This window comes from Brugia malayi (assembly GCF_000002995.4).
Source record: "Brugia malayi strain FR3 genome assembly, contig: Bm_010, whole genome shotgun sequence".
Taxonomy (NCBI): Eukaryota; Metazoa; Nematoda; class Chromadorea; order Rhabditida; family Onchocercidae; genus Brugia; species Brugia malayi.
This window is the reverse complement of record NW_025062287.1, coordinates 91,809-117,544: the sequence shown is the minus strand read 5'-3', so window position 1 is coordinate 117,544 and position 25,736 is coordinate 91,809. Positions and strand designations below refer to the sequence as shown.

General features: G+C 31.2%; 2 protein-coding genes across 3 annotated transcripts; both read right to left on the bottom strand.

The window, feature by feature from the left end:
- Positions 1 to 18,069: 18,069 nt before the first annotated feature.
- Bm17114 (Uncharacterized protein) lies at positions 18,070 to 18,379 on the bottom strand (the record flags this gene model as incomplete). Its single annotated transcript, XM_043082808.1, has 2 exons — positions 18,070 to 18,126; positions 18,287 to 18,379. 2 exons carry the CDS (start codon positions 18,377 to 18,379, stop codon positions 18,070 to 18,072), a joined length of 150 nt encoding a protein of 49 aa, XP_042938742.1.
- A 2,070-nt stretch (positions 18,380 to 20,449) lies between these two features.
- Positions 20,450 to 25,403, bottom strand: Bma-sms-2.2 (Phosphatidylcholine:ceramide cholinephosphotransferase 2, putative; the record flags this gene model as incomplete). 2 transcript variants are annotated; one of them, XM_043082807.1, is made up of 7 exons in its annotated part: positions 20,450 to 20,618; positions 20,838 to 20,978; positions 21,074 to 21,223; positions 21,634 to 21,840; positions 22,109 to 22,299; positions 23,213 to 23,302; positions 25,182 to 25,403. In XM_043082807.1, the coding sequence occupies 7 exons, from the start codon at positions 25,401 to 25,403 to the stop codon at positions 20,450 to 20,452; spliced, it is 1,170 nt and encodes a 389-aa protein (XP_042938741.1). The 2 variants fall into 2 exon arrangements, with proteins under 2 accessions (XP_042938741.1, XP_001896527.1); XM_001896492.1 differs by lacking the exon at positions 23,213 to 23,302.
- Positions 25,404 to 25,736: the final 333 nt, after the last annotated feature.

The following is a 25,736-nucleotide window of genomic DNA, read 5'->3' as shown; positions in this document are numbered from 1 at the left end:
CCGTAAAAAACAATTAACTGACGTATAATACTCAGACCGTTCTTCACATTTCATGGATACATGATACTCAGACCGTTATTCACATTTCATGGTTACATGATGCTCAGACCGTTATTCACATTTCATGGACATATGAAACTCAGACCGCTAATCACATTTCATGGATACATGAAAATTAGACATATACAATCGTAAATAACAATTAACTGACGTATGAAACTCAGACTGTTTTTCACCTTTCATGGATACATGATGGTATGATTCCCAGGCCGTTTTTCACATTTCATGGATACATGATACTTAGACATATAAAATCGTAAATAACAATTAACTGACGTTTGATACTCAGACCGTTTTTCACATTTCATGGATACATGATAACTCACACCGTTATTCACCTTTCATGGATACATGATACATAGACATATACAATCGTAAATAACAATTAACTGACGTATAATACTCAGACCGTTTTTCACATTTCATGGATACATGATGGTATGATACTCAGACCGTTATTCACATTTCATGGATACCTGATGGTATGATACTCAGACCGTTTTTCACATTTCATGGATACATAATACTCAGACCGTTTTTCACATTTCATGGATACATGATACTCTGACCGTTATTCACATTTCATGGTTACATGATACTCAGACCGTTATTCACATTTCATGGATACATGATGGTATGATACTCAGACCGTTTTTCACATTTCATGGATACATAATACTCAGACCGTTTTTCACATTTCATGGATACATGATACTCTGACCGTTATTCACATTTCATGGTTACATGATACTCAGACCGTTATTCACATTTCATGGATACATGATGGTATGATACTCAGACCGTTTTTCAAATTTCATGGATACATGATACTTAGACATATACAATCGTAAATAACAATTAACTGACGTTTGATAGTCAGACCGTTTTTCAAATTTCATGGATACATGATACTCAGACCGTTATTCACCTTTCATGGTTACATGATACATAGACATATACAATCGTAAATAACAATTAACTGACGTATGATACTCAGACTGTTTTTCACATTTCATGGAGACATGATACTCAGACCGTTATACACATTTCATGGTTACATGAAGCTCAGACCGTTACTCACATTTCATGGATACATAATAACTCACACCGTTATTCACATTTCATGGATACATGATACTCAGAGCGTTATTCACATTTCATGGATACATGATGGTATGATACTCAGACCGTTTTTCACATTTCATGGATTCATGATACTTAGACAAATTAAATCGTAAATAACAATTAACTGACGTTTGATACTCAGACCGTTTTTCAAATTTCATGGATACATGATAACTCACACCGTTATTCACCTTTCATGGATACATGATACATAGACATATACAATCGTAAATAACAATTAACTGACGTATAATACTCAGACCGTTTTTCACATTTCATGGATACATGATGGTATGATACTCAGACCGTTATTCACATTTCATGGATACCTGATGGTATGATACTCAGACCGTTTTTCAAATTTCATGGATACATGATGGTATGATACTCAGACCGTTTTTCACATTTCATGGATGCATGATACTTAGACATATACAATCGTAAATAACAATTAACTGACGTTTGATGCTCAGACCGTTTTTCACATTTCATGGATACATGATGGTGTGATTCCCAGGCCGTTATTCACATTTCATGGATACATGACGGTATGATACTCAGACTGTTATTCACATTTCATAGATACAAGATACTTAGACATATACAACCGTAAATAACAATTAACTGACGTATGATACTCAGACCGTTATTCACCTTTCATGATTACATGATACATAGACATATACAATCGTAAATAACAATTAACTGACGTATGATACTCAGACTGTTTATCACATTTCATGGTTACATGATGCTCAGACCGTTATACACATTTCATGGTTACATGATACATAGACATATACAATCGTAAATAACAATTAACTGACGTATAATGCTCAGACCGTTTATCACATTTCATGGATACATGATTTTATGATTCTCAGGCCGTTTTTCACATTTCTTCGATGCATGAAACTTAGACATATACAACCGTAAAAAACAATTAACTGACGTATAATACTCAGACCGTTTTTCACATTTCATGGATACATGATACTCAGACCGTTATTCACATTTCATGGTTACATGATGCTCAGACGGTTATTCACATTTCATGGACATATGAAACTCAGACCGCTAATCACATTTCATGGATACATGAAAATTAGACATATACAATCGTAAATAACAATTAACTGACGTATGAAACTCAGACTGTTTTTCACATTTCATGGATACATGATGGTATGATTCCCAGGCCGTTTTTCACATTTCATGGATTCATGATACTTAGACATATACAATCGTAAATAACAATTAACTGACGTATAATGCTCAGACCGTTTATCACATTTCATGGATACATGATGGTATGATACTCAGACCGTTATTCACATTTCATGGATACATGATGGTATGATACTCAGACCGTTTTTCACATTTCATGGATACATAATACTCAGACCGTTTTTCACATTTCATGGATACATGATACTCTGACCGTTATTCACATTTCATGGTTACATGATACTCAGACCGTTATTCACATTTCATGGATACATGATGGTATGATACTCAGACCGTTTTTCAAATTTCATGGATACATGATACTTAGACATATACAATCGTAAATAACAATTAACTGACGTTTGATAGTCAGACCGTTTTTCAAATTTCATGGATACATGATACTCAGACCGTTATTCACATTTCATGGTTACATGATACATAGACATATACAATCGTAAATAACAATTAACTGACGTATAATACTCAGACCGTTTTTCACATTTCATGGATACATAATACTCAGACCGTTTTTCACATTTCATGGATACATGATACTCAGACCGTTATTCACATTTCATGGTTACATGATACTGAGACCGTTATTCACATTTCATGGACACATGATACTCAGACCGTTATTCACATTTCATGGTTACATGATACTCAGACCGTTATTCACCTTTCATGGTTACATGATACATAGACATATACAATCGTAAATAACAATTAACTGACGTATAATACTCAGACCGTTTTTCACATTTCATGGATACATAATACTCAGACCGTTTTTCACATTTCATGGATACATGATACTCAGACCGTTATTCACATTTCATGGTTACATGATACTGAGACCGTTATTCACATTTCATGGACACATGATACTCAGACCGTTATTCACATTTCATGGTTACATGATACTCAGACCGTTTTTCACATTTCATGGATACATGATGGTATGATTCCCAGGCCGTTTTTCACATTTCATGGATACATGATACTTAGACATATACAATCGTAAATAACAATTAACTGACGTATGATACTCAGACTGTTTTTCACATTTCATGGTTACATGACGCTCAGACCGTTTCTCACATTTCATGGATACATGATGGTGTGATTCCCAGGCCGTTATTCACATTTCATGGATACATGACGGTATGATACTCAGACTGTTATTCACATTTCATAGATACAAGATACTTAGACATATACAACCGTAAATAACAATTAACTGACGTATGATACTCAGACCGTTATACACATTTCATGGTTACATGATACATAGACATATACAATCGTAAATAACAATTAACTGACGTATAATGCTCAGACCGTTTATCACATTTCATGGATACATGATTTTATGATTCTCAGGCCGTTTTTCACATTTCTTCGATGCATGAAACTTAGACATATACAACCGTAAAAAACAATTAACTGACGTATAATACTCAGACCGTTCTTCACATTTCATGGATACATGATACTCAGACCGTTATTCACATTTCATGGTTACATGATGCTCAGACCGTTATTCACATTTCATGGACATATGAAACTCAGACCGCTAATCACATTTCATGGATACATGAAAATTAGACATATACAATCGTAAATAACAATTAACTGACGTATGAAACTCAGACTGTTTTTCACCTTTCATGGATACATGATGGTATGATTCCCAGGCCGTTTTTCACATTTCATGGATACATGATACTTAGACATATAAAATCGTAAATAACAATTAACTGACGTTTGATACTCAGACCGTTTTTCACATTTCATGGATACATGATAACTCACACCGTTATTCACCTTTCATGGATACATGATACATAGACATATACAATCGTAAATAACAATTAACTGACGTATAATACTCAGACCGTTTTTCACATTTCATGGATACATGATGGTATGATACTCAGACCGTTATTCACATTTCATGGATACCTGATGGTATGATACTCAGACCGTTTTTCACATTTCATGGATACATAATACTCAGACCGTTTTTCACATTTCATGGATACATGATACTCTGACCGTTATTCACATTTCATGGTTACATGATACTCAGACCGTTATTCACATTTCATGGATACATGATGGTATGATACTCAGACCGTTTTTCACATTTCATGGATACATAATACTCAGACCGTTTTTCACATTTCATGGATACATGATACTCTGACCGTTATTCACATTTCATGGTTACATGATACTCAGACCGTTATTCACATTTCATGGATACATGATGGTATGATACTCAGACCGTTTTTCAAATTTCATGGATACATGATACTTAGACATATACAATCGTAAATAACAATTAACTGACGTTTGATAGTCAGACCGTTTTTCAAATTTCATGGATACATGATACTCAGACCGTTATTCACCTTTCATGGTTACATGATACATAGACATATACAATCGTAAATAACAATTAACTGACGTATGATACTCAGACTGTTTTTCACATTTCATGGAGACATGATACTCAGACCGTTATACACATTTCATGGTTACATGAAGCTCAGACCGTTACTCACATTTCATGGATACATAATAACTCACACCGTTATTCACATTTCATGGATACATGATACTCAGAGCGTTATTCACATTTCATGGATACATGATGGTATGATACTCAGACCGTTTTTCACATTTCATGGATTCATGATACTTAGACAAATTAAATCGTAAATAACAATTAACTGACGTTTGATACTCAGGACCGTTTTTCAAATTTCATGGATACATGATAACTCACACCGTTATTCACCTTTCATGGATACATGATACATAGACATATACAATCGTAAATAACAATTAACTGACGTATAATACTCAGACCCGTTTTTCACATTTCATGGATACATGATGGTATGATACTCAGACCGTTATTCACATTTCATGGATACCTGATGGTATGATACTCAGACCGTTTTTCAATTTCATGGATACATGATGGTATGATACTCAGACCGTTTTTCACATTTCATGGATGCATGATACTTAGACATATACAATCGTAAATAACAATTAACTGACGTTTGATGCTCAGACCGTTTTTCACATTTCATGGATACATGATGGTGTGATTCCCAGGCCGTTATTCACATTTCATGGATACATGACGGTATGATACTCAGACTGTTATTCACATTTCATAGATACAAGATACTTAGACATATACAACCGTAAATAACAATTAACTGACGTATGATACTCAGACCGTTATTCACCTTTCATGATTACATGATACATAGACATATACAATCGTAAATAACAATTAACTGACGTATAATGCTCAGACCGTTTATCACATTTCATGGATACATGATTTTATGATTCTCAGGCCGTTTTTCACATTTCTTCGATGCATGAAACTTAGACATATACAACCGTAAAAAACAATTAACTGACGTATAATACTCAGACCGTTTTTCACATTTCATGGATACATGATACTCAGACCGTTATTCACATTTCATGGTTACATGATGCTCAGACGGTTATTCACATTTCATGGACATATGAAACTCAGACCGCTAATCACATTTCATGGATACATGAAAATTAGACATATACAATCGTAAATAACAATTAACTGACGTATGAAACTCAGACTGTTTTTCACATTTCATGGATACATGATGGTATGATTCCCAGGCCGTTTTTCACATTTCATGGATTCATGATACTTAGACATATACAATCGTAAATAACAATTAACTGACGTATAATGCTCAGACCGTTTATCACATTTCATGGATACATGATGGTATGATACTCAGACCGTTATTCACATTTCATGGATACATGATGGTATGATACTCAGACCGTTTTTCACATTTCATGGATACATAATACTCAGACCGTTTTTCACATTTCATGGATACATGATACTCTGACCGTTATTCACATTTCATGGTTACATGATACTCAGACCGTTATTCACATTTCATGGATACATGATGGTATGATACTCAGACCGTTTTTCAAATTTCATGGATACATGATACTTAGACATATACAATCGTAAATAACAATTAACTGACGTTTGATAGTCAGACCGTTTTTCAAATTTCATGGATACATGATACTCAGACCGTTATTCACCTTTCATGGTTACATGATACATAGACATATACAATCGTAAATAACAATTAACTGACGTATAATACTCAGACCGTTTTTCACATTTCATGGATACATAATACTCAGACCGTTTTTCACATTTCATGGATACATGATACTCAGACCGTTATTCACATTTCATGGTTACATGATACTGAGACCGTTATTCACATTTCATGGACACATGATACTCAGACCGTTATTCACATTTCATGGTTACATGATACTCAGACCGTTATTCACCTTTCATGGTTACATGATACATAGACATATACAATCGTAAATAACAATTAACTGACGTATAATACTCAGACCGTTTTTCACATTTCATGGATACATAATACTCAGACCGTTTTTCACATTTCATGGATACATGATACTCAGACCGTTATTCACATTTCATGGTTACATGATACTGAGACCGTTATTCACATTTCATGGACACATGATACTCAGACCGTTATTCACATTTCATGGTTACATGATACTCAGACCGTTTTTCACATTTCATGGATACATGATGGTATGATTCCCGGGCCGTTTTTCACATTTCATGGATACATGATACTTAGACATATACAATCGTAAATAACAATTAACTGACGTATGATACTCAGACTGTTTTTCACATTTCATGGTTACATGACGCTCAGACCGTTTCTCACATTTCATGGATACATGATGGTATGATTCCCAGGCCGTTTTTCACATTTCATGGATACATGATACTTAGACATATAAAATCGTAAATAACAATTAACTGACGTTTGATACTCAGACCGTTTTTCAAATTTCATGGATACATGATACATAGACATATACAATCGTAAATAACAATTAACTGACGTATGATACTCAGACTGTTTTTCACATTTCATGGATACATAATAACTCACACCGTTATTCACATTTCATGGATACATGATACTCAGAGCGTTATTCACATTTCATGGATACATGATGGTATGATACTCAGACCGTTTTTCACATTTCATGGATTCATGATACTTAGACAAATTAAATCGTAAATAACAATTAACTGACGTTTGATACTCAGACCGTTTTTCACATTTCATGGATGCATGATACTTAGACATATACAATCGTAAATAACAATTAACTGACGTTTGATACTCAGACCGTTTTTCACATTTCATGGATGCATGATACTTAGACATATACAATCGTAAATAACAATTAACTGACGTTTGATGCTCAGACCGTTTTTCACATTTCATGGATACATGATGGTGTGATTCCCAGGCCGTTATTCACATTTCATGGATACATGACGGTATGATACTCAGACTGTTATTCACATTTCATAGATACAAGATACTTAGACATATACAACCGTAAATAACAATTAACTGACGTATGATACTCAGACTGTTTATCACATTTCATGGTTACATGATGCTCAGACGTTATACACTTTCATGGTTACATGATACATAGACATATACAATCGTAAATAACAATTAACTGACGTATGATACTCAGACTGTTTATCACATTTCATGTTACATGATGCTCAGACGTTATACACATTTCATGGTTACATGATACATAGACATATACAATCGTAAATAACAATTACTGACGTATAATGCTCATCAGACCGTTTATCACATTTCATGGATACATGTTTATGATTCTCAGGGCCGTTTTTCACATTTCTTCGATGCTGAAACTTAGACATATACGAACCGTAAAAAACAATTAACTGACGTATAATACTCAGACCGTTCTTCACATTTCATGGATACATGATACTCAGACCGTTATTCACATTTCATGGTTAATGATGCTCAGACCGTTATTCACATTTCCATGGACATATGAAACTCAGACGCTAATCACATTTCATGGATACATGATAATTTAACATATACAATCGTAAAATAACAATTAACTGACGGTATGATAACTCAGACTGTTTTTCACCTTTCATGGATATGTTGGTATGATTCCCAGGCGTTTTCACATTTCATGGATACATGATACTTAGACAATAAATCCGTATTTCATTAACTACGTTGATACTTCAGACACTTTTTCAACATTTATATTATACATGATAACTCACACCTTTTCACCTTTCATGATACATGATACTCAGACATATTACAATCGTAAAACATTAACTGTACGTATAATACTCAGACCGTTTTCACATTTCATGGATACATGTGGATACATGATAACTCAGACCGTTATTCACATTTCATGGATACGATGGTATATGTATCAGACGTCGTTTACATTTCATGGATACTATAATACTCAGATTTTGTTTTTCACAATTTCGATGGAATACATGATACCTGACCGGTTAGTTCACTTATTCATGGTTCATGAATCTCAGGACCGTATTCACATTTCTGGAACATAATGGTATGATACTCAGACCGTTTTTCACATTCATGGATACATAATACTAGACCGTTTTTTCAATTTCATGGATACATGATACTCTGACCGTTATTACGATTTCATTTATGACTCAGACCGTTATTCACATTTCATGGTACATGATGTATGATTAACTAGCTTTTTCAATATTCATGTTTATACATATACTTAGACATATACAATCGTAATAACAAATTAACGCACGTTTCATACGTCAGAACAGACCTTTTTTCAGATTCATGATACATGAACTCAGACGTTATTCACCTTTCATGGTTTTTTTACCCAATTTTATATCATATATTCTATAACATCGTAATAACAATTAACTGACGTATGATACTCAGACTGTTTATCACCCTTTCATGTTTACATGATGCTCAGACGTTAACACATTTCATGTTACAATGATACAGAGCCATGATACAATCGTAAAATCAATAACTGACTATATGCTCAGACCGTTTATCACATTTCTTGACACATGATTTCATGATTCTCTAGGCCGTTTTTCAATTTCTTCGATGCCATGAAACTTAGACATATACAACCGTAAAAAAACAATTAAACTTGAGTATAAACTCAGACCGTTTTCACATTTCATGGATACTGATACTACTCAAGACCGTTTCACATTTCATGGTACATGATGGCTCAGACGGTTATTCACATTTCATGACATATGAAACTCAGACCGCTAATCACATTTCAGGATACATGCAAATTAGAATATACAATCGAAATAACAATAACTGACGCTATGAAAACTCAGACTGTTTTCACAATTTCTGGATATCAATAGCTTAGACAATAAAAATCGTAAATAACACATTAACTGAACGTTTTGATACTCAGACCGTTTTTATTTCATAATTTCATGGATACATGATACATAGATATACAACGTAAATAAACAATAACTGAGTATGATACTCAGAACTGTTTTTCATCACTTTCAATGGAGACATTGATATCAGCCGTTATAACATTCATGGAAATGAAATTAGACCATATACAATCGCTCAAATAACAATTAACTGACGTATTGAAACTCCGACCTGTTTTCAACATTCATGGATACAATGATGGTATGATTCAGGCGTTTTTTTTTTCACAATTCCATGGATTCATAGATACTTAGACAATCATACAATCGTAAATAAACAATTAACTGACGTATAATCAGCGTTTCAATTTCATGGATACATGATGGTAATGATACTCAGACGTATTCACATTCATGGATACATGATGGATGAACTCAGCAATTGTTATTTACGATTGTATATGTCTAAGTATCATGTATCCATGAAATGTGAATAACGGTCTGAGTATCATGTCATGTATCCATGAAATGTGAATAACGGTCTGAGTATCATGTAACCATGAAATGTGAATAACGGTCTGAGTCCATGAAATGTGAATAACGGTCTGAGTATCATGTAACCATGAAATGTGAATAACGGTCTGAGTATCATGTATCCATGAAATGTGAATAACGGTCTGAGTATCATGTATCCATGAAATGTGAAAAACGGTCTGAGTATCATACGTCAGTTAATTGTTATTTACGATTGTATATGTCTAAGTATCATGTATCCATGAAATGTGAATAACGGTCTGAGTATCATGTATCCATGAAATGTGAATAACGGTCTGAGTATCATACGTCAGTTAATTGTTATTTACGATTGTATATGTCTAAGTATCATGTATCCATGAAATGTGAAAAACGGTCTGAGTATCATACCATCATGTATCCATGAAATGTGAATAACGGTCTGAGTATCATGTAACCATGAAATGTGAATAACGGTCTGAGTATCATGTATCCATGAAATGTGAAAAACGGTCTGAGTATCATGTATCCATGAAATGTGAAAAACGGTCTGAGTATCATACCATCATGTATCCATGAAATGTGAATAACGGTCTGAGTATCATACCATCATGTATCCATGAAATGTGATAAACGGTCTGAGCATTATACGTCAGTTAATTGTTATTTACGATTGTATATGTCTAAGTATCATGAATCCATGAAATGTGAAAAACGGCCTGGGAATCATACCATCATGTATCCATGAAATGTGAAAAACAGTCTGAGTTTCATACGTCAGTTAATTGTTATTTACGATTGTATATGTCTAATTTTCATGTATCCATGAAATGTGTATAACGGTCTGAGTATCATGTCTCCATGAAATGTGAAAAACAGTCTGAGTATCATACGTCAGTTAATTGTTATTTACGATTGTATATGTCTATGTATCATGTATCCATGAAATTTGAAAAACGGTCTGAGTATCAAACGTCAGTTAATTGTTATTTACGATTTTATATGTCTAAGTATCATGTATCCATGAAATGTGAAAAACAGTCTGAGTTTCATACGTCAGTTAATTGTTATTTACGATTGTATATGTCTAATTTTCATGTATCCATGAAATGTGATTAGCGGTCTGAGTTTCATATGTCCATGAAATGTGAATATTTCAATACAAAAATTGAAAATTTAATTTATTTACAAATGCATTCGTTTTTTTTTTTCCTTTTGGCAAACCCTAAATAGTTATAAGTTACCAGCTAGAAAATCATAGCAGTGAATTAGCATTGAAAATAAGAAAGAATTTATACGTAGACAACGCTATTATATCGGCTAACGGAACAAAAGAGGCTTTATATAAATATGAAAGAACGAAAGAAATTTTTGGAGAAGCATCAATGAGCATAAGAGAATTTCTTTTAAACGACGAAGAATTTAATGAAAGAATACCTGAATGTGACTTGAGCCAAACAAACCAGGAAAATTTTCTCGTCTTAGATGGAACCATTTGTCGCCACAATGGCGAAGCTATAACCTAATGAATAAAGGCTATTGTTTTAAGTGATTTTAATCCACTTTGTAACCTTAACATCCATAAAATCCCTCCCGATTTTCTTCCTTACAAAGCCATTCATTGTGTATAGCTTCTTGTTTTGTATGGTTCGGTTGCGAAGTGTCTAGCTTGCTTATATCATTAAATGTTTTTTAATTAAGTTACATTTGCGTGTTATGTATCAGTTCATTATTGTAGTGTTATATAATTTTTAATGTTAATCTGTGGTTTAATTATCCAATTTCTACCAGTATCAAGGAGAAAGAAGTCAACGATCTCAATAAAGGAAACCTACTTTGTTTCACAAGGAAACAAGACAGTAAGAAAGAAATTCTAAATTTGCTTTTACAGCTTTTCATTTTTACGTAAGCTTAAATTGATGAAATTTTCATATTTATTTCAAATTCTTAACTGAATTAAACTATTAGTTTTATATCAAAGCGTCAATTTTCATTAAATCATTTATGTTATTTTGATAAATAAATGAATAATTTGATAAAATATGTAAAATGTAAACGCTGACAACAAAATGCTCTTTATATTAGTAAAAAAAGAAAACAAAAAATCAAAACAAATGTGTTGTTGGCAATCGGTTTAATCAAAAAAATAAATTAAATACTTCTTTTCATAGAAATTTTTGGTATAAAAAAATTGTTAATTATAATTAAATTAAGAAAAAATCAATATAAAAACAAATAACTGAATATAGCAATAATCTATTGAGTTAAGTTTTAAGTAGGTAAAATAAATGATTAGAAGAAAATAAATCGAATGAAAGATGAAAAAATGTTCATTTAAAAAAGATTTAGAAAAGCATTTAAAAATATTTACGTATGTGGAATGAATTTAAGCTTGGATTCGTTCTTTTTGGAAAACCAAAAATTATCAAGTTCTTTCCGAAATGCTACATAAGCTTTCTCTTTTTTAGGTGAACTTTTGAAATTGATATACCAATATACCAATGTTACTGTTACCACTTTTGCACTACCTATTTCACGTTTTCGACCTGTCACATTTACACTATAAATCACCTAAAATACATTTGAAATTTTTTGTAGAGTTAAAAATTTAGATAAATATGGTGATTTATTAAATGACTCAATTGACCAATATCCTTAGGTCGATTAAATAAATACATATCCGGATATGATAGTGTAAATTTAGATTTGAATTAGCTTTTCCGTTATGGAAAAGTATTTCTGCATGCTTTAGCCAAACATTCAATTCATTTGAACATTTCTAAATTGTTATAAAATAATATTTTATTCCATTTTTTTTTTGTCATTCATCTATTATCTAAAGCTAAAAGAAATTCGATACGACAAATAATTATAATTGATAAAACAAGAACAAAAAAAAATTTTTTTTTTATTAAGTATCTAACTTACTTCTTCGTTATAATTTTTCTTACAAAAATCCTCAAATCGATAAATTTTGCCATTAAATTGAACAGTGGTATAACGATATATCATACGTAACGTACGTGATTCGAGCAAATCGATTTCTCTTCATGTAATGCATAAAACATCAATGCAAATAGTATCTGCAAAAGTTGTGACAATTTGATGATAAATATGTGATGGTTATGAATATAATAAATACAAATAACAAAAAATAAAATGCAAAAAAAAAAAAAAAAAAAGAAAAGCACTTTAAAAAAGAAAAGCACAATTATGTAAATATCAATCATATTAAAGCATATAATTTTAAAAAATGTTTAAGTGATAAAAAACTTCGATAAAAGTAATCTGAATTGACTGCCAAATATTCGTAAAATTTTGCGATGTATTATAATTTATCGAGAAAATATCTTCTAGCAATGCTTTTTAAATTTTCCATTAGTTTTTTCTTTCGCCTAAAATTAATAAATAAAAACAGTGTTTACATTTTAACAATTGGATATCAGAAATTGTTGCTATTGGTAAGTTAAGTTATTTGTTTAGATGTAACTTACCGAAAAAGTAACACCACTGTAATGATAAAAAGTGGAATGATGAATAAATACAACAAGAAACATAGCCTTGATCGACTTCTTGGAGTGTTCAGTTTATATAATATAACATAAAGATAGAATTGTTAATGAGTAATTTTAATTATGAAAAATTAGAAGTATAAACAAGAAGACTGTAAGCAAACAATGAGAAGAAGAAAGAAATGTAATTAAAGTAAAAAAGTGCATTTGAAAATTGAAAATTTCTTCCTTTACCTTTCAATTTCATTAGTTTCATTCAGGTCATGTTCTTCATGCGTCATTTTTTGACTTTTTATAAAATGTTTCGTTATCAATAGTTTATTTTGAAATATAAACTTGGAATGACTAAATTATAAACATAACAGTTTTGTTTGTTTTCAAGCTAAATTTTCTTTCAAATATGCAAATTTTGCATAATTAAAATTTGAAACAGCATAAGAAGATATTTCAGTGCTTTAATTCATTATCAAATTTAATTCACATTGATCGGTTGTTTTTCATCAAATTCGTCTGATAAGAATATGATAATTCAAACATGATGAAATTTAGCAAAGATCTTAAAACAGTAAGTTTTAATTTTAAATTACTTTTAATTAAAGCTCTCTCTACTTTTGCTACCCTGATATTTTGAATGATAAGATATGATTGCTTATGCTATCGCATTTCCTTCAATGATTGATTATCGATAAAATTTAAGAATTCAATGATTTTGAAGAATTCTTGAATTATTTATTATAATACAGAATCTCAAATTTAATCTAAGCAGCATTTATCAATAGAATAATTTTTCCCAGTCAAAAAAGAAAAAACAAATTTGTTGTTTACAAAGTCAGCCTATGATTGGATGTCATTTATGCTATGCTATTCGAACAAGCGATGATATTCTCATTATTTATTATAACTCCTAAAAAGGGTAATGAAGGATGCATTTGACAATCTGATAAAATCATCATTTAGAGAATAATAATGATAGAATTATGAATAATTACTACTGATAAAACATAGTATATTTTTTTTTAAAGTGATAAATTGCATATTGTATATTTTTTTGATAAACCATGTTGTTATATTTTGTTGTATATATCACTGATAAAAAATATTGTACATTTTTTGAAAGTGATGATAAATTGCTGATAAAACATGATATTTGTTGAGTAATGAAATAAGAATAATAGTAATGAAATAAGAATAATAGATGAAAACTTAGCTTCTTTGAAACCTAATTTAAATTAACTTCTATGCATGAATTTAAGTAGTTTCCAGAACAAATCGATTAAGAAGACATTCTTCGGATTGTAGTGCTGACGATAAAAGTCGGATTACTTGTTGTATTTGTTTCATTCATAAGAAATCCATTTTATTGCAGCCTTGTAACCACATTTTTGTGTGTGCTGATTGCGTTGAAGAATTGTTAGAAACCTATGAGGAGCCGTTATGTCCATTGTGTCGTTCCGTCATTACATCCTATGTTGATGTCTATATTTAGTGTATAAAGTAAACACGGGATAAGATTAAACCTACTCTCGAGGAAATGCAACTATTATTTAAGGAATCAAATTAGGCAGAGAAAAAAAATGTAGTAAATTATGCATAATGGTCAGTTTTGTCGCGAGCAATGGTTGTTCAAATTCAAATCTTTGAACAAACTCGTATGTTTGATAACACATCAGTCGCTATTTCCCATGTGAGGAGTCATATATTTTGTAACATCAGAGATGATTTTTTTGATTTCCTCATCTGTTGTTTTGAGTTTGATTTCTAAAATTATTCAGTTATGGTTAAATGTCTATTTGTATTGATACTATTGCATTATTACATTGTTTCATTGCAAACAACATTTATTGATGCTGTTGTCTGAACAAACATTTTAGTGAATTAGAATTAAGAAATGTCGTGAAATCCGTAAATAATTATAAGTAATTTAAATCAAGAATAGCTTTTTTTTTTTTATTTTAATCAAGAAAAGCTTTTTTCCACACTCTTATCTTAAAGCCTCTTAAATTAAAAAAAAAAAAAATTTCAGAGCGGGACACGATGGATTCAGTATTGAGTTCAAATGGGAAATATGATTTGCTTTCTCATTCATCGGAATCATCCGAAAATTCCGAACGCATCGGGTCAATTCTACTTATTTCAGAAATGGAAAAGACTGTTTCAGTATTTTGAAATAACTCAAAATTAATTTCATTTATTTGTAGAATCATTTTTTAAAGGAAATGTCTTCCATTGATACAATACTACTTTTCTATGCTTGCAAAAAAAAAATTCTTATAGAATCCTTCCTGTATCTTCTCACAAGAAGCAATTTTGTAACTGTCATCGTTTGCTAAGCTTAATTAATCGCGACAATACGAAATACTCAAACAACACAATGATACAACATAATTCGATGAAACTAATGCCAGCAATAATCAATAATAGCTTAGTGGAAAATGACAATTCAAAGGTAATAATGAAAAGACTTAAACGAATTTAATATTTGAAGTTTCTGATTTTAATTTTGATACACTCTTTTCATATCAATCAATATTTTAAATTCAATAAAAATTGGGGAACTCTTTTAAAAGCTTCATGATTGTCTTCTCGATAAAATGAAAATGTGTCTCTATTGTTGAAAGGAATAACTGAGTAAAACCATCCGTCAAGACTGTATTTTGCATGCTTTACAATACAATTAATCCTGAATTCTCTAATCAAATTTGCGCAATAAATTCAAAAGCAAGAACGGTAAATGTTTTCTTGATAATACTTCATGCAAAACGCAATAAAACATGATATAATGCAGTATACTCTCAATCACGGCGTATTTAATGATGGACATAAGTTCTCAATACTAAAAATACTGTTTTAAGAAATCACATATATATATATAAACATTCCTGATTTATACTTACAAATATCACTTAAAATTATTTACGGATTTCACAACATTTCTTAATTCTAATTCACTAAAATGTTTGTTCAGACAACAGCATCAATAAATGTTGTTTGCAATGAAACAATGTAATAGTATAAATACAAATAGACATTACTGTAGGTAAATCTGCAATAAACTGAGGTAGGCAGGAATGCACAAAAACCACAGCTTGAGAATTTTAGAAATCAAACTCAAAACAAAAGATGAGGAAATCAAAAAAATCATCTCTGATGTTACAAAATATATGACTCCTCACATGGGAAATAGCGACTGATGTGTTATCTAACATACGAGTTTGTTAAAAGATTTGAGTTTGAACAACCATTGCTCGCGACAAAACTGACCATTATGCATAATTTACTACATTTTTGTTCTCTGCCTAATTTGATTCCTTAAATAATAGTTGCATTTCCTCGAGAGTAGGTCTAATCTTATCCCGTGTTTACTTTATACACTAAATATAGACATCAACATAGGATGTAATGACGGAACGACATAATGGACATAACGGCTCCTCACAGGTTTCTAACAATTCTTCAACGCAATCAGCACACACACAAATGTGATTACAAGGCTGCAATAAAATTGATTTCTCATGAATGAAACAAATACAACAAGTAATCCGACATATATCGTCAGCACCACAATTCGAAGAATGTTTCCTTAATCGATTTGATCTGGAAATTGGAATCATCCTTATTAAATTCATGCATAGATCGCATAAAAAACTTACCGCCAAAAAAAGTAAATTTAGCACACTAATAATTAATGGATACAAACAGAGAAAAATAGTGTGCGTGAGGCATGAGGCGTCGACAATTCCTGGCAATGAATTGTATCGAAGCATTGCCAAGTTGCACAATGGAGATTTGCTTAATGACAATGATAAACGCAGTACAAATAAGGATCGAAATTAAGGAAATCATTGTTAGTATGAATGGATGGGAGATTAACAAATTTAGCAAAGCGCGAAATGGCCAAACTATTAAACAAATGACTTCATCAATGAGAAGATGAGAAGATGAAAGACTGAATACAGTAAAATAAGTAAAATAAGCAAAAAAGAGCAAAAATTTGCTAACACTTCCAAAGGTGACCCCGATATTATTAATTGTTTCCAGTAATCGTAAGATGACATTTGCAAAGAATGATATAATTTCATTGCATACGCTGGCGTATTGATCTAACAAATCTGCAAATGGCCCTAAATTGGCCAGAAGTGCTTCCTGTAAGATGATTACAAAATGACCGACTCCAAACTGTTGGGTCATAGTTAACCGTAGAGAGCTGGAAATTCGAAAGAACGATTATTCTGAATAAATTTTCTGCAACTTTTGAATATGAGACAGTAACCAGCTACACAGCTGAAATTAAGAGATAGAAACAGTATCACTTCAAATAAAAAAAAACTATAAAATAGATTCTTATAAAACTTACAATACTCAAGCGTGAAACTTTGTGACCTGAACTAGCAAATGTAAAAAAAAAAAAAAAAAAAAAAAAAAACTGCAAAGTCGTAATTACCTTTCCAACACTAGCTCCTTGTACGATTTTAGCATCACCGAAACGGGCTTCTGAGAATTCTCGCGAATCTTTCAAAGCTTCAACCCCAAACATTATATCGAAAATGAATTCATTTCAAAGAAAAAGATCACATCCCTAAATACAAATTATTATCTAAAAAAGATTTAAACGATGACAATCAAATCAGCAACCTGATTTGCAATACTTTTTGTTATATATTTAGTATTAATGATTAAATCATTTCCAATCAGAAAGACAAATACCATATCATAAATATCAAAAGCTTAATCCTGAAATGTTACTTCACTGAATACACACCGGAAGAAATCCGTACCGACAGATCTTGCTTAGCAGTAGCAACAACATCAATAATAATAACAGCAAATATTCTGTTCTTGTAGCACAGGTGATGATGTGGAGCGCAATGAAAATAAATCCCACACTATTCGAACAACAATAGGAGAAGTTTCCATGGTGAAGTCAATTAGTTAGAATAGAAGGATAAAGTGATAAGCTATAGTACTTATGAAAGATAAAATATTCGTAGTGCTGTACCGATGACACTATAACTTCATTCCTGTATATCACATTGACCATTAGTAAGAAAACAAACACTAACCAAATCTCTTTGAATTCTTAATTGTTTGAATCCGTAACTCACTCACATTTCCCAAAATTTAAACAGCATAAGCAAAAACTTCACATAAAATACTAACTTTTATGGAGTTGTCAATTTTTGAAAACTAACTGAATGTGTGGAGGAAATACAACTGTCAGATAATTCAATAATAGAAGAAAAAGTGCATCATTAAGTCATGCAATTTTTTTTTTTTTTTTTTTTTTTGGGAGAGCAAAAAATAAGTGTAAAAAAATGGAACAAGCTTTAAATATAAGCGAAAAATTCTTCTATATATTGGAAGTGGCAAGCATATAGCCTCCTGAATAAATTCACTACTTTTTACAAATTAAATAGGCAGCAAATTAATAACAATAAAAAAAACGTCCTACTGGGACAATATTTGATGAACATGAATATTTCATTGCGCTTTTTAGAAGAAAACGCAACTGGAACAGCTTAGTGTCTCTTATGTACCAGAGCGCTTGAGAAAGTGAGGATACAAATGAGTTCATGAAACGTAAATGAGTGCGACAATAGACAAATCCTTTAAAGCATGCTTAAATCATACTCTTTTAGCGGTCTATGAACATATATTAGAACATATGAAAAATGGATATAAATAAGTTATAATAACGCATCATTAGACCGACAAAAACATTTCTATATATATATATTAAAAAAATATTAAAAAACTGACCAGGTATTCCAGTGCACCAAAGACAAATTCATTAGGCTTGAAATTTCAATAATATTAAAAAACAAGCTTCTAATGAATATGCAGACAACTAAACTAACAAAAAATATCTTACAAGTATGACTTGACTTATATAACACAAAATTCCGAAACTTTGACGGTTTCTGGAAATGAACTTCAAAAAGTATGATATAGAATACTGCATACGGTTTATGACCTAGTTGTCTCAACTACTACTGGATTTCCTTTATTGCAGAGATCAAAATTAGTCAAATTCTGAATTATAACTGAAATTTCGAGTGAATATTGCTCCAAATGAGCAATCTAGATAACAGAACACGTAATATATACAAAAGATGAACAGAGGTTGACATAATTAAAAAAGAAAGAAAAATAAAATACTTTGTAACTACATCTGCTAATAGGGCGGAACTTTCCACATCTATAGCATTATAGAAACAGCCCCATTATATAAGAACTTTTTTTTTCAAGACTAATTTTCTTCCACAGATAATGAAGTACAAAAATTATGAGTAAATAACTGGGTGGATTAATGCCTCTCTTAGAACTATAGAAAATGTTCAACAGTAAATCGTGATGAGAGTATGTTCCTGGATATAAATTGCACTTTTAGAAGTTTCAAATAAAAATTTCATTTGGAAATGGAGAAGAATCTTAGTTTTTAGATTTTGGATATTTTAAAACTGCAATCAAAATGGCAAACTTCTTAACTTTTCACAAGGATATTTTTAGGTGTTAACTACAGAATGTAGCTAAATGACAAAAAAAGAAAGATAAACAAAACAGCAGAACTTTGAAACTGTTTAATATAAACTCAGCAATGATCATACTATTGTAATTTATCGCTTATTCGTTGGACAAAATGATGCATGCAGATCGGGCCCGGTAATGGCCATTCCCATTCGTTTCGTAATAAACCATCAGGTACATCACTTTCGAACCAATAACATAACCAAAACCACCATAAATGAGAAAGAGGCGCCTTAGTCCTTTCAATTCTAAAAAATATAGAATGTAAAAAACACAAAGCTTCCGCACTGTACTCCCAAAAAACAGTTCAAAGCTCATATGTACAATGAATGATGCAATGATATCATAAAAATCGAAAATAAAGTAAAAAATTTTTGTCAATCAGTTCCAGCAGATGTATTTACTTTCAAATATTACTAAATTGGAAACAAAATAGAAAAATCTTTTAGGTTTTTGCAAAAACAAACCTTGGCATTGCAAAAACTTGATGATAAGCATAAAAGATATGACTGGTAAGCCAGTAAGCTACAAGTACATCCATTGTATAATGACCACCCGAAATGACAAGTGCTGCTATTCCAATGTATGTTAACGGTGCTGCGATATACCTAAAAACCTTCGTCATAAATTGTCAACTTTACAGTATATTTCAAAGTTATGTCAGTACTACTGCCGTTTTTTCTTAACAATTCAAAATACTAACCGCAAATAGACCAATCTTCTTGGTGTATACTGAAGTAAGGTAAAGTACATAATCGTTAACACAATGGTGTGACCGCTAAACATGAGATCACCACAGAGAATTTTATCTTGACCCGAAGTTAAACCTAACGTTACAACATATGTTACGAATCTGAAATTTACAACAGAATAGAAAAACAAATGATTCATGATGCACATCGCAGAATATAATAATACTACAACATCAGTTTTGATCTATTTGTGATCATTCAAGACTAACAAGAGAATCAGTTTCCGCTGTGATGATTTATTAACAAGATACACCAAATGCAGAACATATTTGAACAATGTTACATTTTGGAATACCCAAACTTAAAATTGAAATTCATGAAGAAAAAAAAAGTGGATTTGAAATTTTGAATTAAAAAAAATTTTATTTCTCTGACGTTGTAAATTGAGATAAATCTATTTTTCTCTGATGCTTAAAGATTTAACGCCATAGCATGACATCATAACAAGTTTATCTTTAATAGTGAAATCATATCGGATAATACAAAGTTAAAGTGAATGAAGAATTGCTACCTTGTTGTTATTTCTGTAGCATACATAGCAGTTCTATTAACCTGCGGTAAGCATATTTCATCGCGGTTTTGAAATGATGGCGGTAAAAATGTTAATCCAAGAACTACTGCCCGCAACCCATACATAATCCCTCCAAGTAACAGCACACGACGAAATACTATTAACCGCTTCTTATGTAGCAGGACACATGTGAAACCAAGTACAGCACTGGAAAAACAAAATGTTAGAGTATTAAAATGAATTTTAAAAGCATAACAAGTTAAAATAAGACAAAAACAAAAAAATAGGCCTGACTACCGTAAACTATTATATGACAAATGGCTAGCTTGCAAAAGTTTGTTCTGTCAAACTTAACACATAAACGTGGTACAGAATCTCTTTAAAGCTTGTGAAATATTTTAAATTTTCATATTATTTTTATCCAAATATATGATCTTGTTCTTTATTAATAGATAGAATTAAACAGAAAACTAACTTTAAAGTAGAAAATGTGTCTCCGACAACCCAAGCCCACCTCTGCTGTGGTATCAGCATAAAAACGAGATCTGGCAAGGGTTCCCTCGGTACTATATCGTGAATCACAGTGAGCAGGAAAAAATTAAGGAATGCCGATATCAACAAACAAACAAATGCAGCAAACGTTTTCAGTGCTTCCTTTTGCCATGTCTAAAAAAAAAAATTCTGCTTCTGAACCTTAGAAGTACTTACAAGCTAAAGATTCTGATACTCTTAAAAATTTAATATATTGTGACTCTTTGTCAACCTCAGAAATTTAGTATATTGTGACTCTTTGTCAACCTGAAAAAAGTTTTTCTACTATGCATTGAGGAGATATTAAAAATTGGCCTGCTTTCTACCCATTCTAATAAAGTGATTAAATACTTTATTTTCTGTCGTACAAACTTAGTATTCTTATCTTATGAAAAGATTATATACATAGTAGCCGTTGCTATTAAAACACAAAAGAAAACTCTTAAAACACAAAAGAAAACACTTAAACATTAAAATGCAACCATACTTTTATCCCAGAAACAAGAAGAAAAAGGCAAGAAGAAAAAACATATCAACTAAAACAAATTTTATTACTAAAAAGTACCACTTGTAATAAATTTAACGGATTTAGTAACGAATAGTGGAAGGAGAAATATCAATTATTGTTGACTACTGAATTAATTGATGGACCCAATTTTGTTTTTAATTCAAAGTTCAAAAAATAGAATATGAAATATTTCATACAGGAAGAGAAAAAAGGAAAACCCGTGTCACTACGTAATAAGGAGAGAAAGGAAGTAAGACAGTACAACACGTCAAGTGGAAAATAGAATTATTGTGGTAATATTAGCAACCTAAGAGACATAAAATTTAAAGTAGGCTTTCTAATATATACAAAACTAACATGCGCTAAAGTTTTTATCAACTTCCGCAATTTCTGAATATCGCCCACAGGCAATTAAATAAGCACTCGTAGTGCTTTAAAAGGGAGAAAGAAATAATAAACGATACAAACGAAAATATTTGGGAATCGATCGACAAAATGAATTCTAAAACAGGAGAAACTTATAAACATTCAAGAACTTGCCAGGAGGATTTGTGCCGAATGTTGCTGCTTACGCATAGCAGTAATCATCATGGTACCACACCACCCGCGATAAGCTCTTTTTTCAATAATCTGTGATAAAAAAAAATCAGTAGCATCAAGATTACAACAAAGTGATAAGTTGATCCTCATTTAAAGTAACAATTCAGTTGAGTTAAAAGTTAACCCAGAAAATTTTTTAAAGCATTGAATAAAAAGCAATACCTAGACTGAGGAGAGCTGCTAATGTGAAGACTACAATGGCACTACGGCAAATGAATATTTCCACACGAACTATAAAGTAACCTCTAAGAATCGAATAAAATAAAAATCTCCTACAATAATAAAGGACAATGTTGAAAGTCTCTATTCTATTCTAAATAAATGCTTGGAATAGAGTAGTTCCGACATGGAAAAATAATGTTGGCATGTTTGCTGCCGTTTGACTGATGAAAAAAGAAGGTTTAGAATGAGTTATTTAATGCCAATTTATTGAATGTTATTGAACCTTTTATGCATCTTACTACCTCAAAGATTTCATCAACTGCTAAATTCTATACGGAAGACAAAAAAAAAAGAAACTTTTTATAAATATAAAAAATAATTTCATTTCGATTTATTCCTATATTTCACAAATAATAGAGCGTAAAGAAGTATCGAAAAACCATAATTCCGTAAAATGAAACTTAAAACACTAAATTACTTTTAAAAATTCTACCGTGAATATTTAACATCTCAATGATTGCCAAAATTTGTAAAATAAGGCTTCCACAGGAATGATATTCACTGACTCAGTTACCACTTTTATATTCTATCAGAATCTAACTACAAGAAATATAATTCAACAATTACTAAATTTGTACACCATAAAAACAAAATTATTTGCATAATATATTTGCATACGGTAATTCGTTTCATAGAAAACGCCAAACAATAAATATATTCTTACAAATTTTATATGCATAATTCCATTGTCTAAAATTCAAAGATTCTTCCTCACTAAACATTCACTAAACATGCTTATGTTATTTTTCGCATATAATCAATTTTAAAAGAAACGTTTAAAAATTGATAAGCTGCATTTGTTCCTTGTTTCGTTGCATTTTGAGGAGATTTGGGCAAAAAATATAGCTGTAAGGAAGCAGAAGCATCAGTAATGAAACAATAATGATGACAATGAAGACGTTATGCATCATAGAAAAAATCAACAAGATGGAAATGATGTTTGCTCATCTTTCATATACACACATACACACGTTAGTAGCAATACAGTAACTCTCAGTATGAATTTTCCCAAATTTAGCTGATACAAAAAATTGAATTTCAATTTGGAAATGTTACACTATTTGAAGTTTCAGTTGTAAATATTATTTCTTGTTACACTGGTTAAATAGTTGTTCGCTAAAACTCTGTATTCTTTAGACAACAAAAATGCTCCAAACACCAGGAACTAATTCTACCAAAATTATTTCCTCATACATTTTCAACGGTGTTTTACTACACATATGTGAAATTTACATCTAAATAGAACGTAACTCTACATGTGGTCACATCCCGAAATAATCAAGCGCTATTAAAATGAATTATTGCAATAAGATTTCTAAGAAAAGAGTCGATAAACATAAAATCAAAGAGCCATGTAATGTTTGGCATTTTATCACTATCAATTAATAATTTATCAATTAATGATCATTTTATTACTAATTTGCTCTCACGAATAATTGGACAATTCGTTTAACTAATGTTTCATTATTTTCTTGACTTATTAACTTAAAGAATTAAGAGAGATAATGTCTCTTTTTTTTCCAGAAATATAAACAGTATACTTATTAGTTTTATGCTTAGTGAAGTTTAACCAACACAGTTAATGGTTATGATCGTTTCACGACTGAAGATCTAAGCGATCATATTTATAAATTCTCTAGGTTTCAATTAAGTGAACAAATAAATAGCAAGCCATGAAATTACTAACTCTCCGTTGTCGGTGGAAAATGGAATCATTGCGATAAATTGGCAAGTCGGTTGAGGATAAGGAATTGATTGTTCCATTAGGCACTGGCTCCACAATATTCAATGATGTTTCTGTGAGATACCGAATCTGATCTTGGCTATTACTTGAAATACATTGTTGAAATTCAGCAGATTGCTTAAGAGGTACATGAGAATCACTTTGGTCGCGTCGATGTCCACCCATCAATTTCAAACAACTTCCTCTGAGGACCCCTTAGTTTTCCCTTAATTTCTAAGATATAACAGGGGTCCTTTCTTTGTTATTCAAGTAGATTTCTTTAAATCAAATTCTACAATGTTCCCTATTACCAATTACTGTTGAAACTGCTTTGAATTGTTATCACTTTCCTGGAAATAGAACTAGATCAATAAATGGCACGTGAACACAAAATACGATAAAGTATAAAAAAACTAAGCTGAAATTTCTATTTTTCTATGTTTCTTTCATTTCATATAAAAACTATTTGTTTTGAGTATGCCTAACTTATACCTCTATTTATGCTTTCCTATATATTAC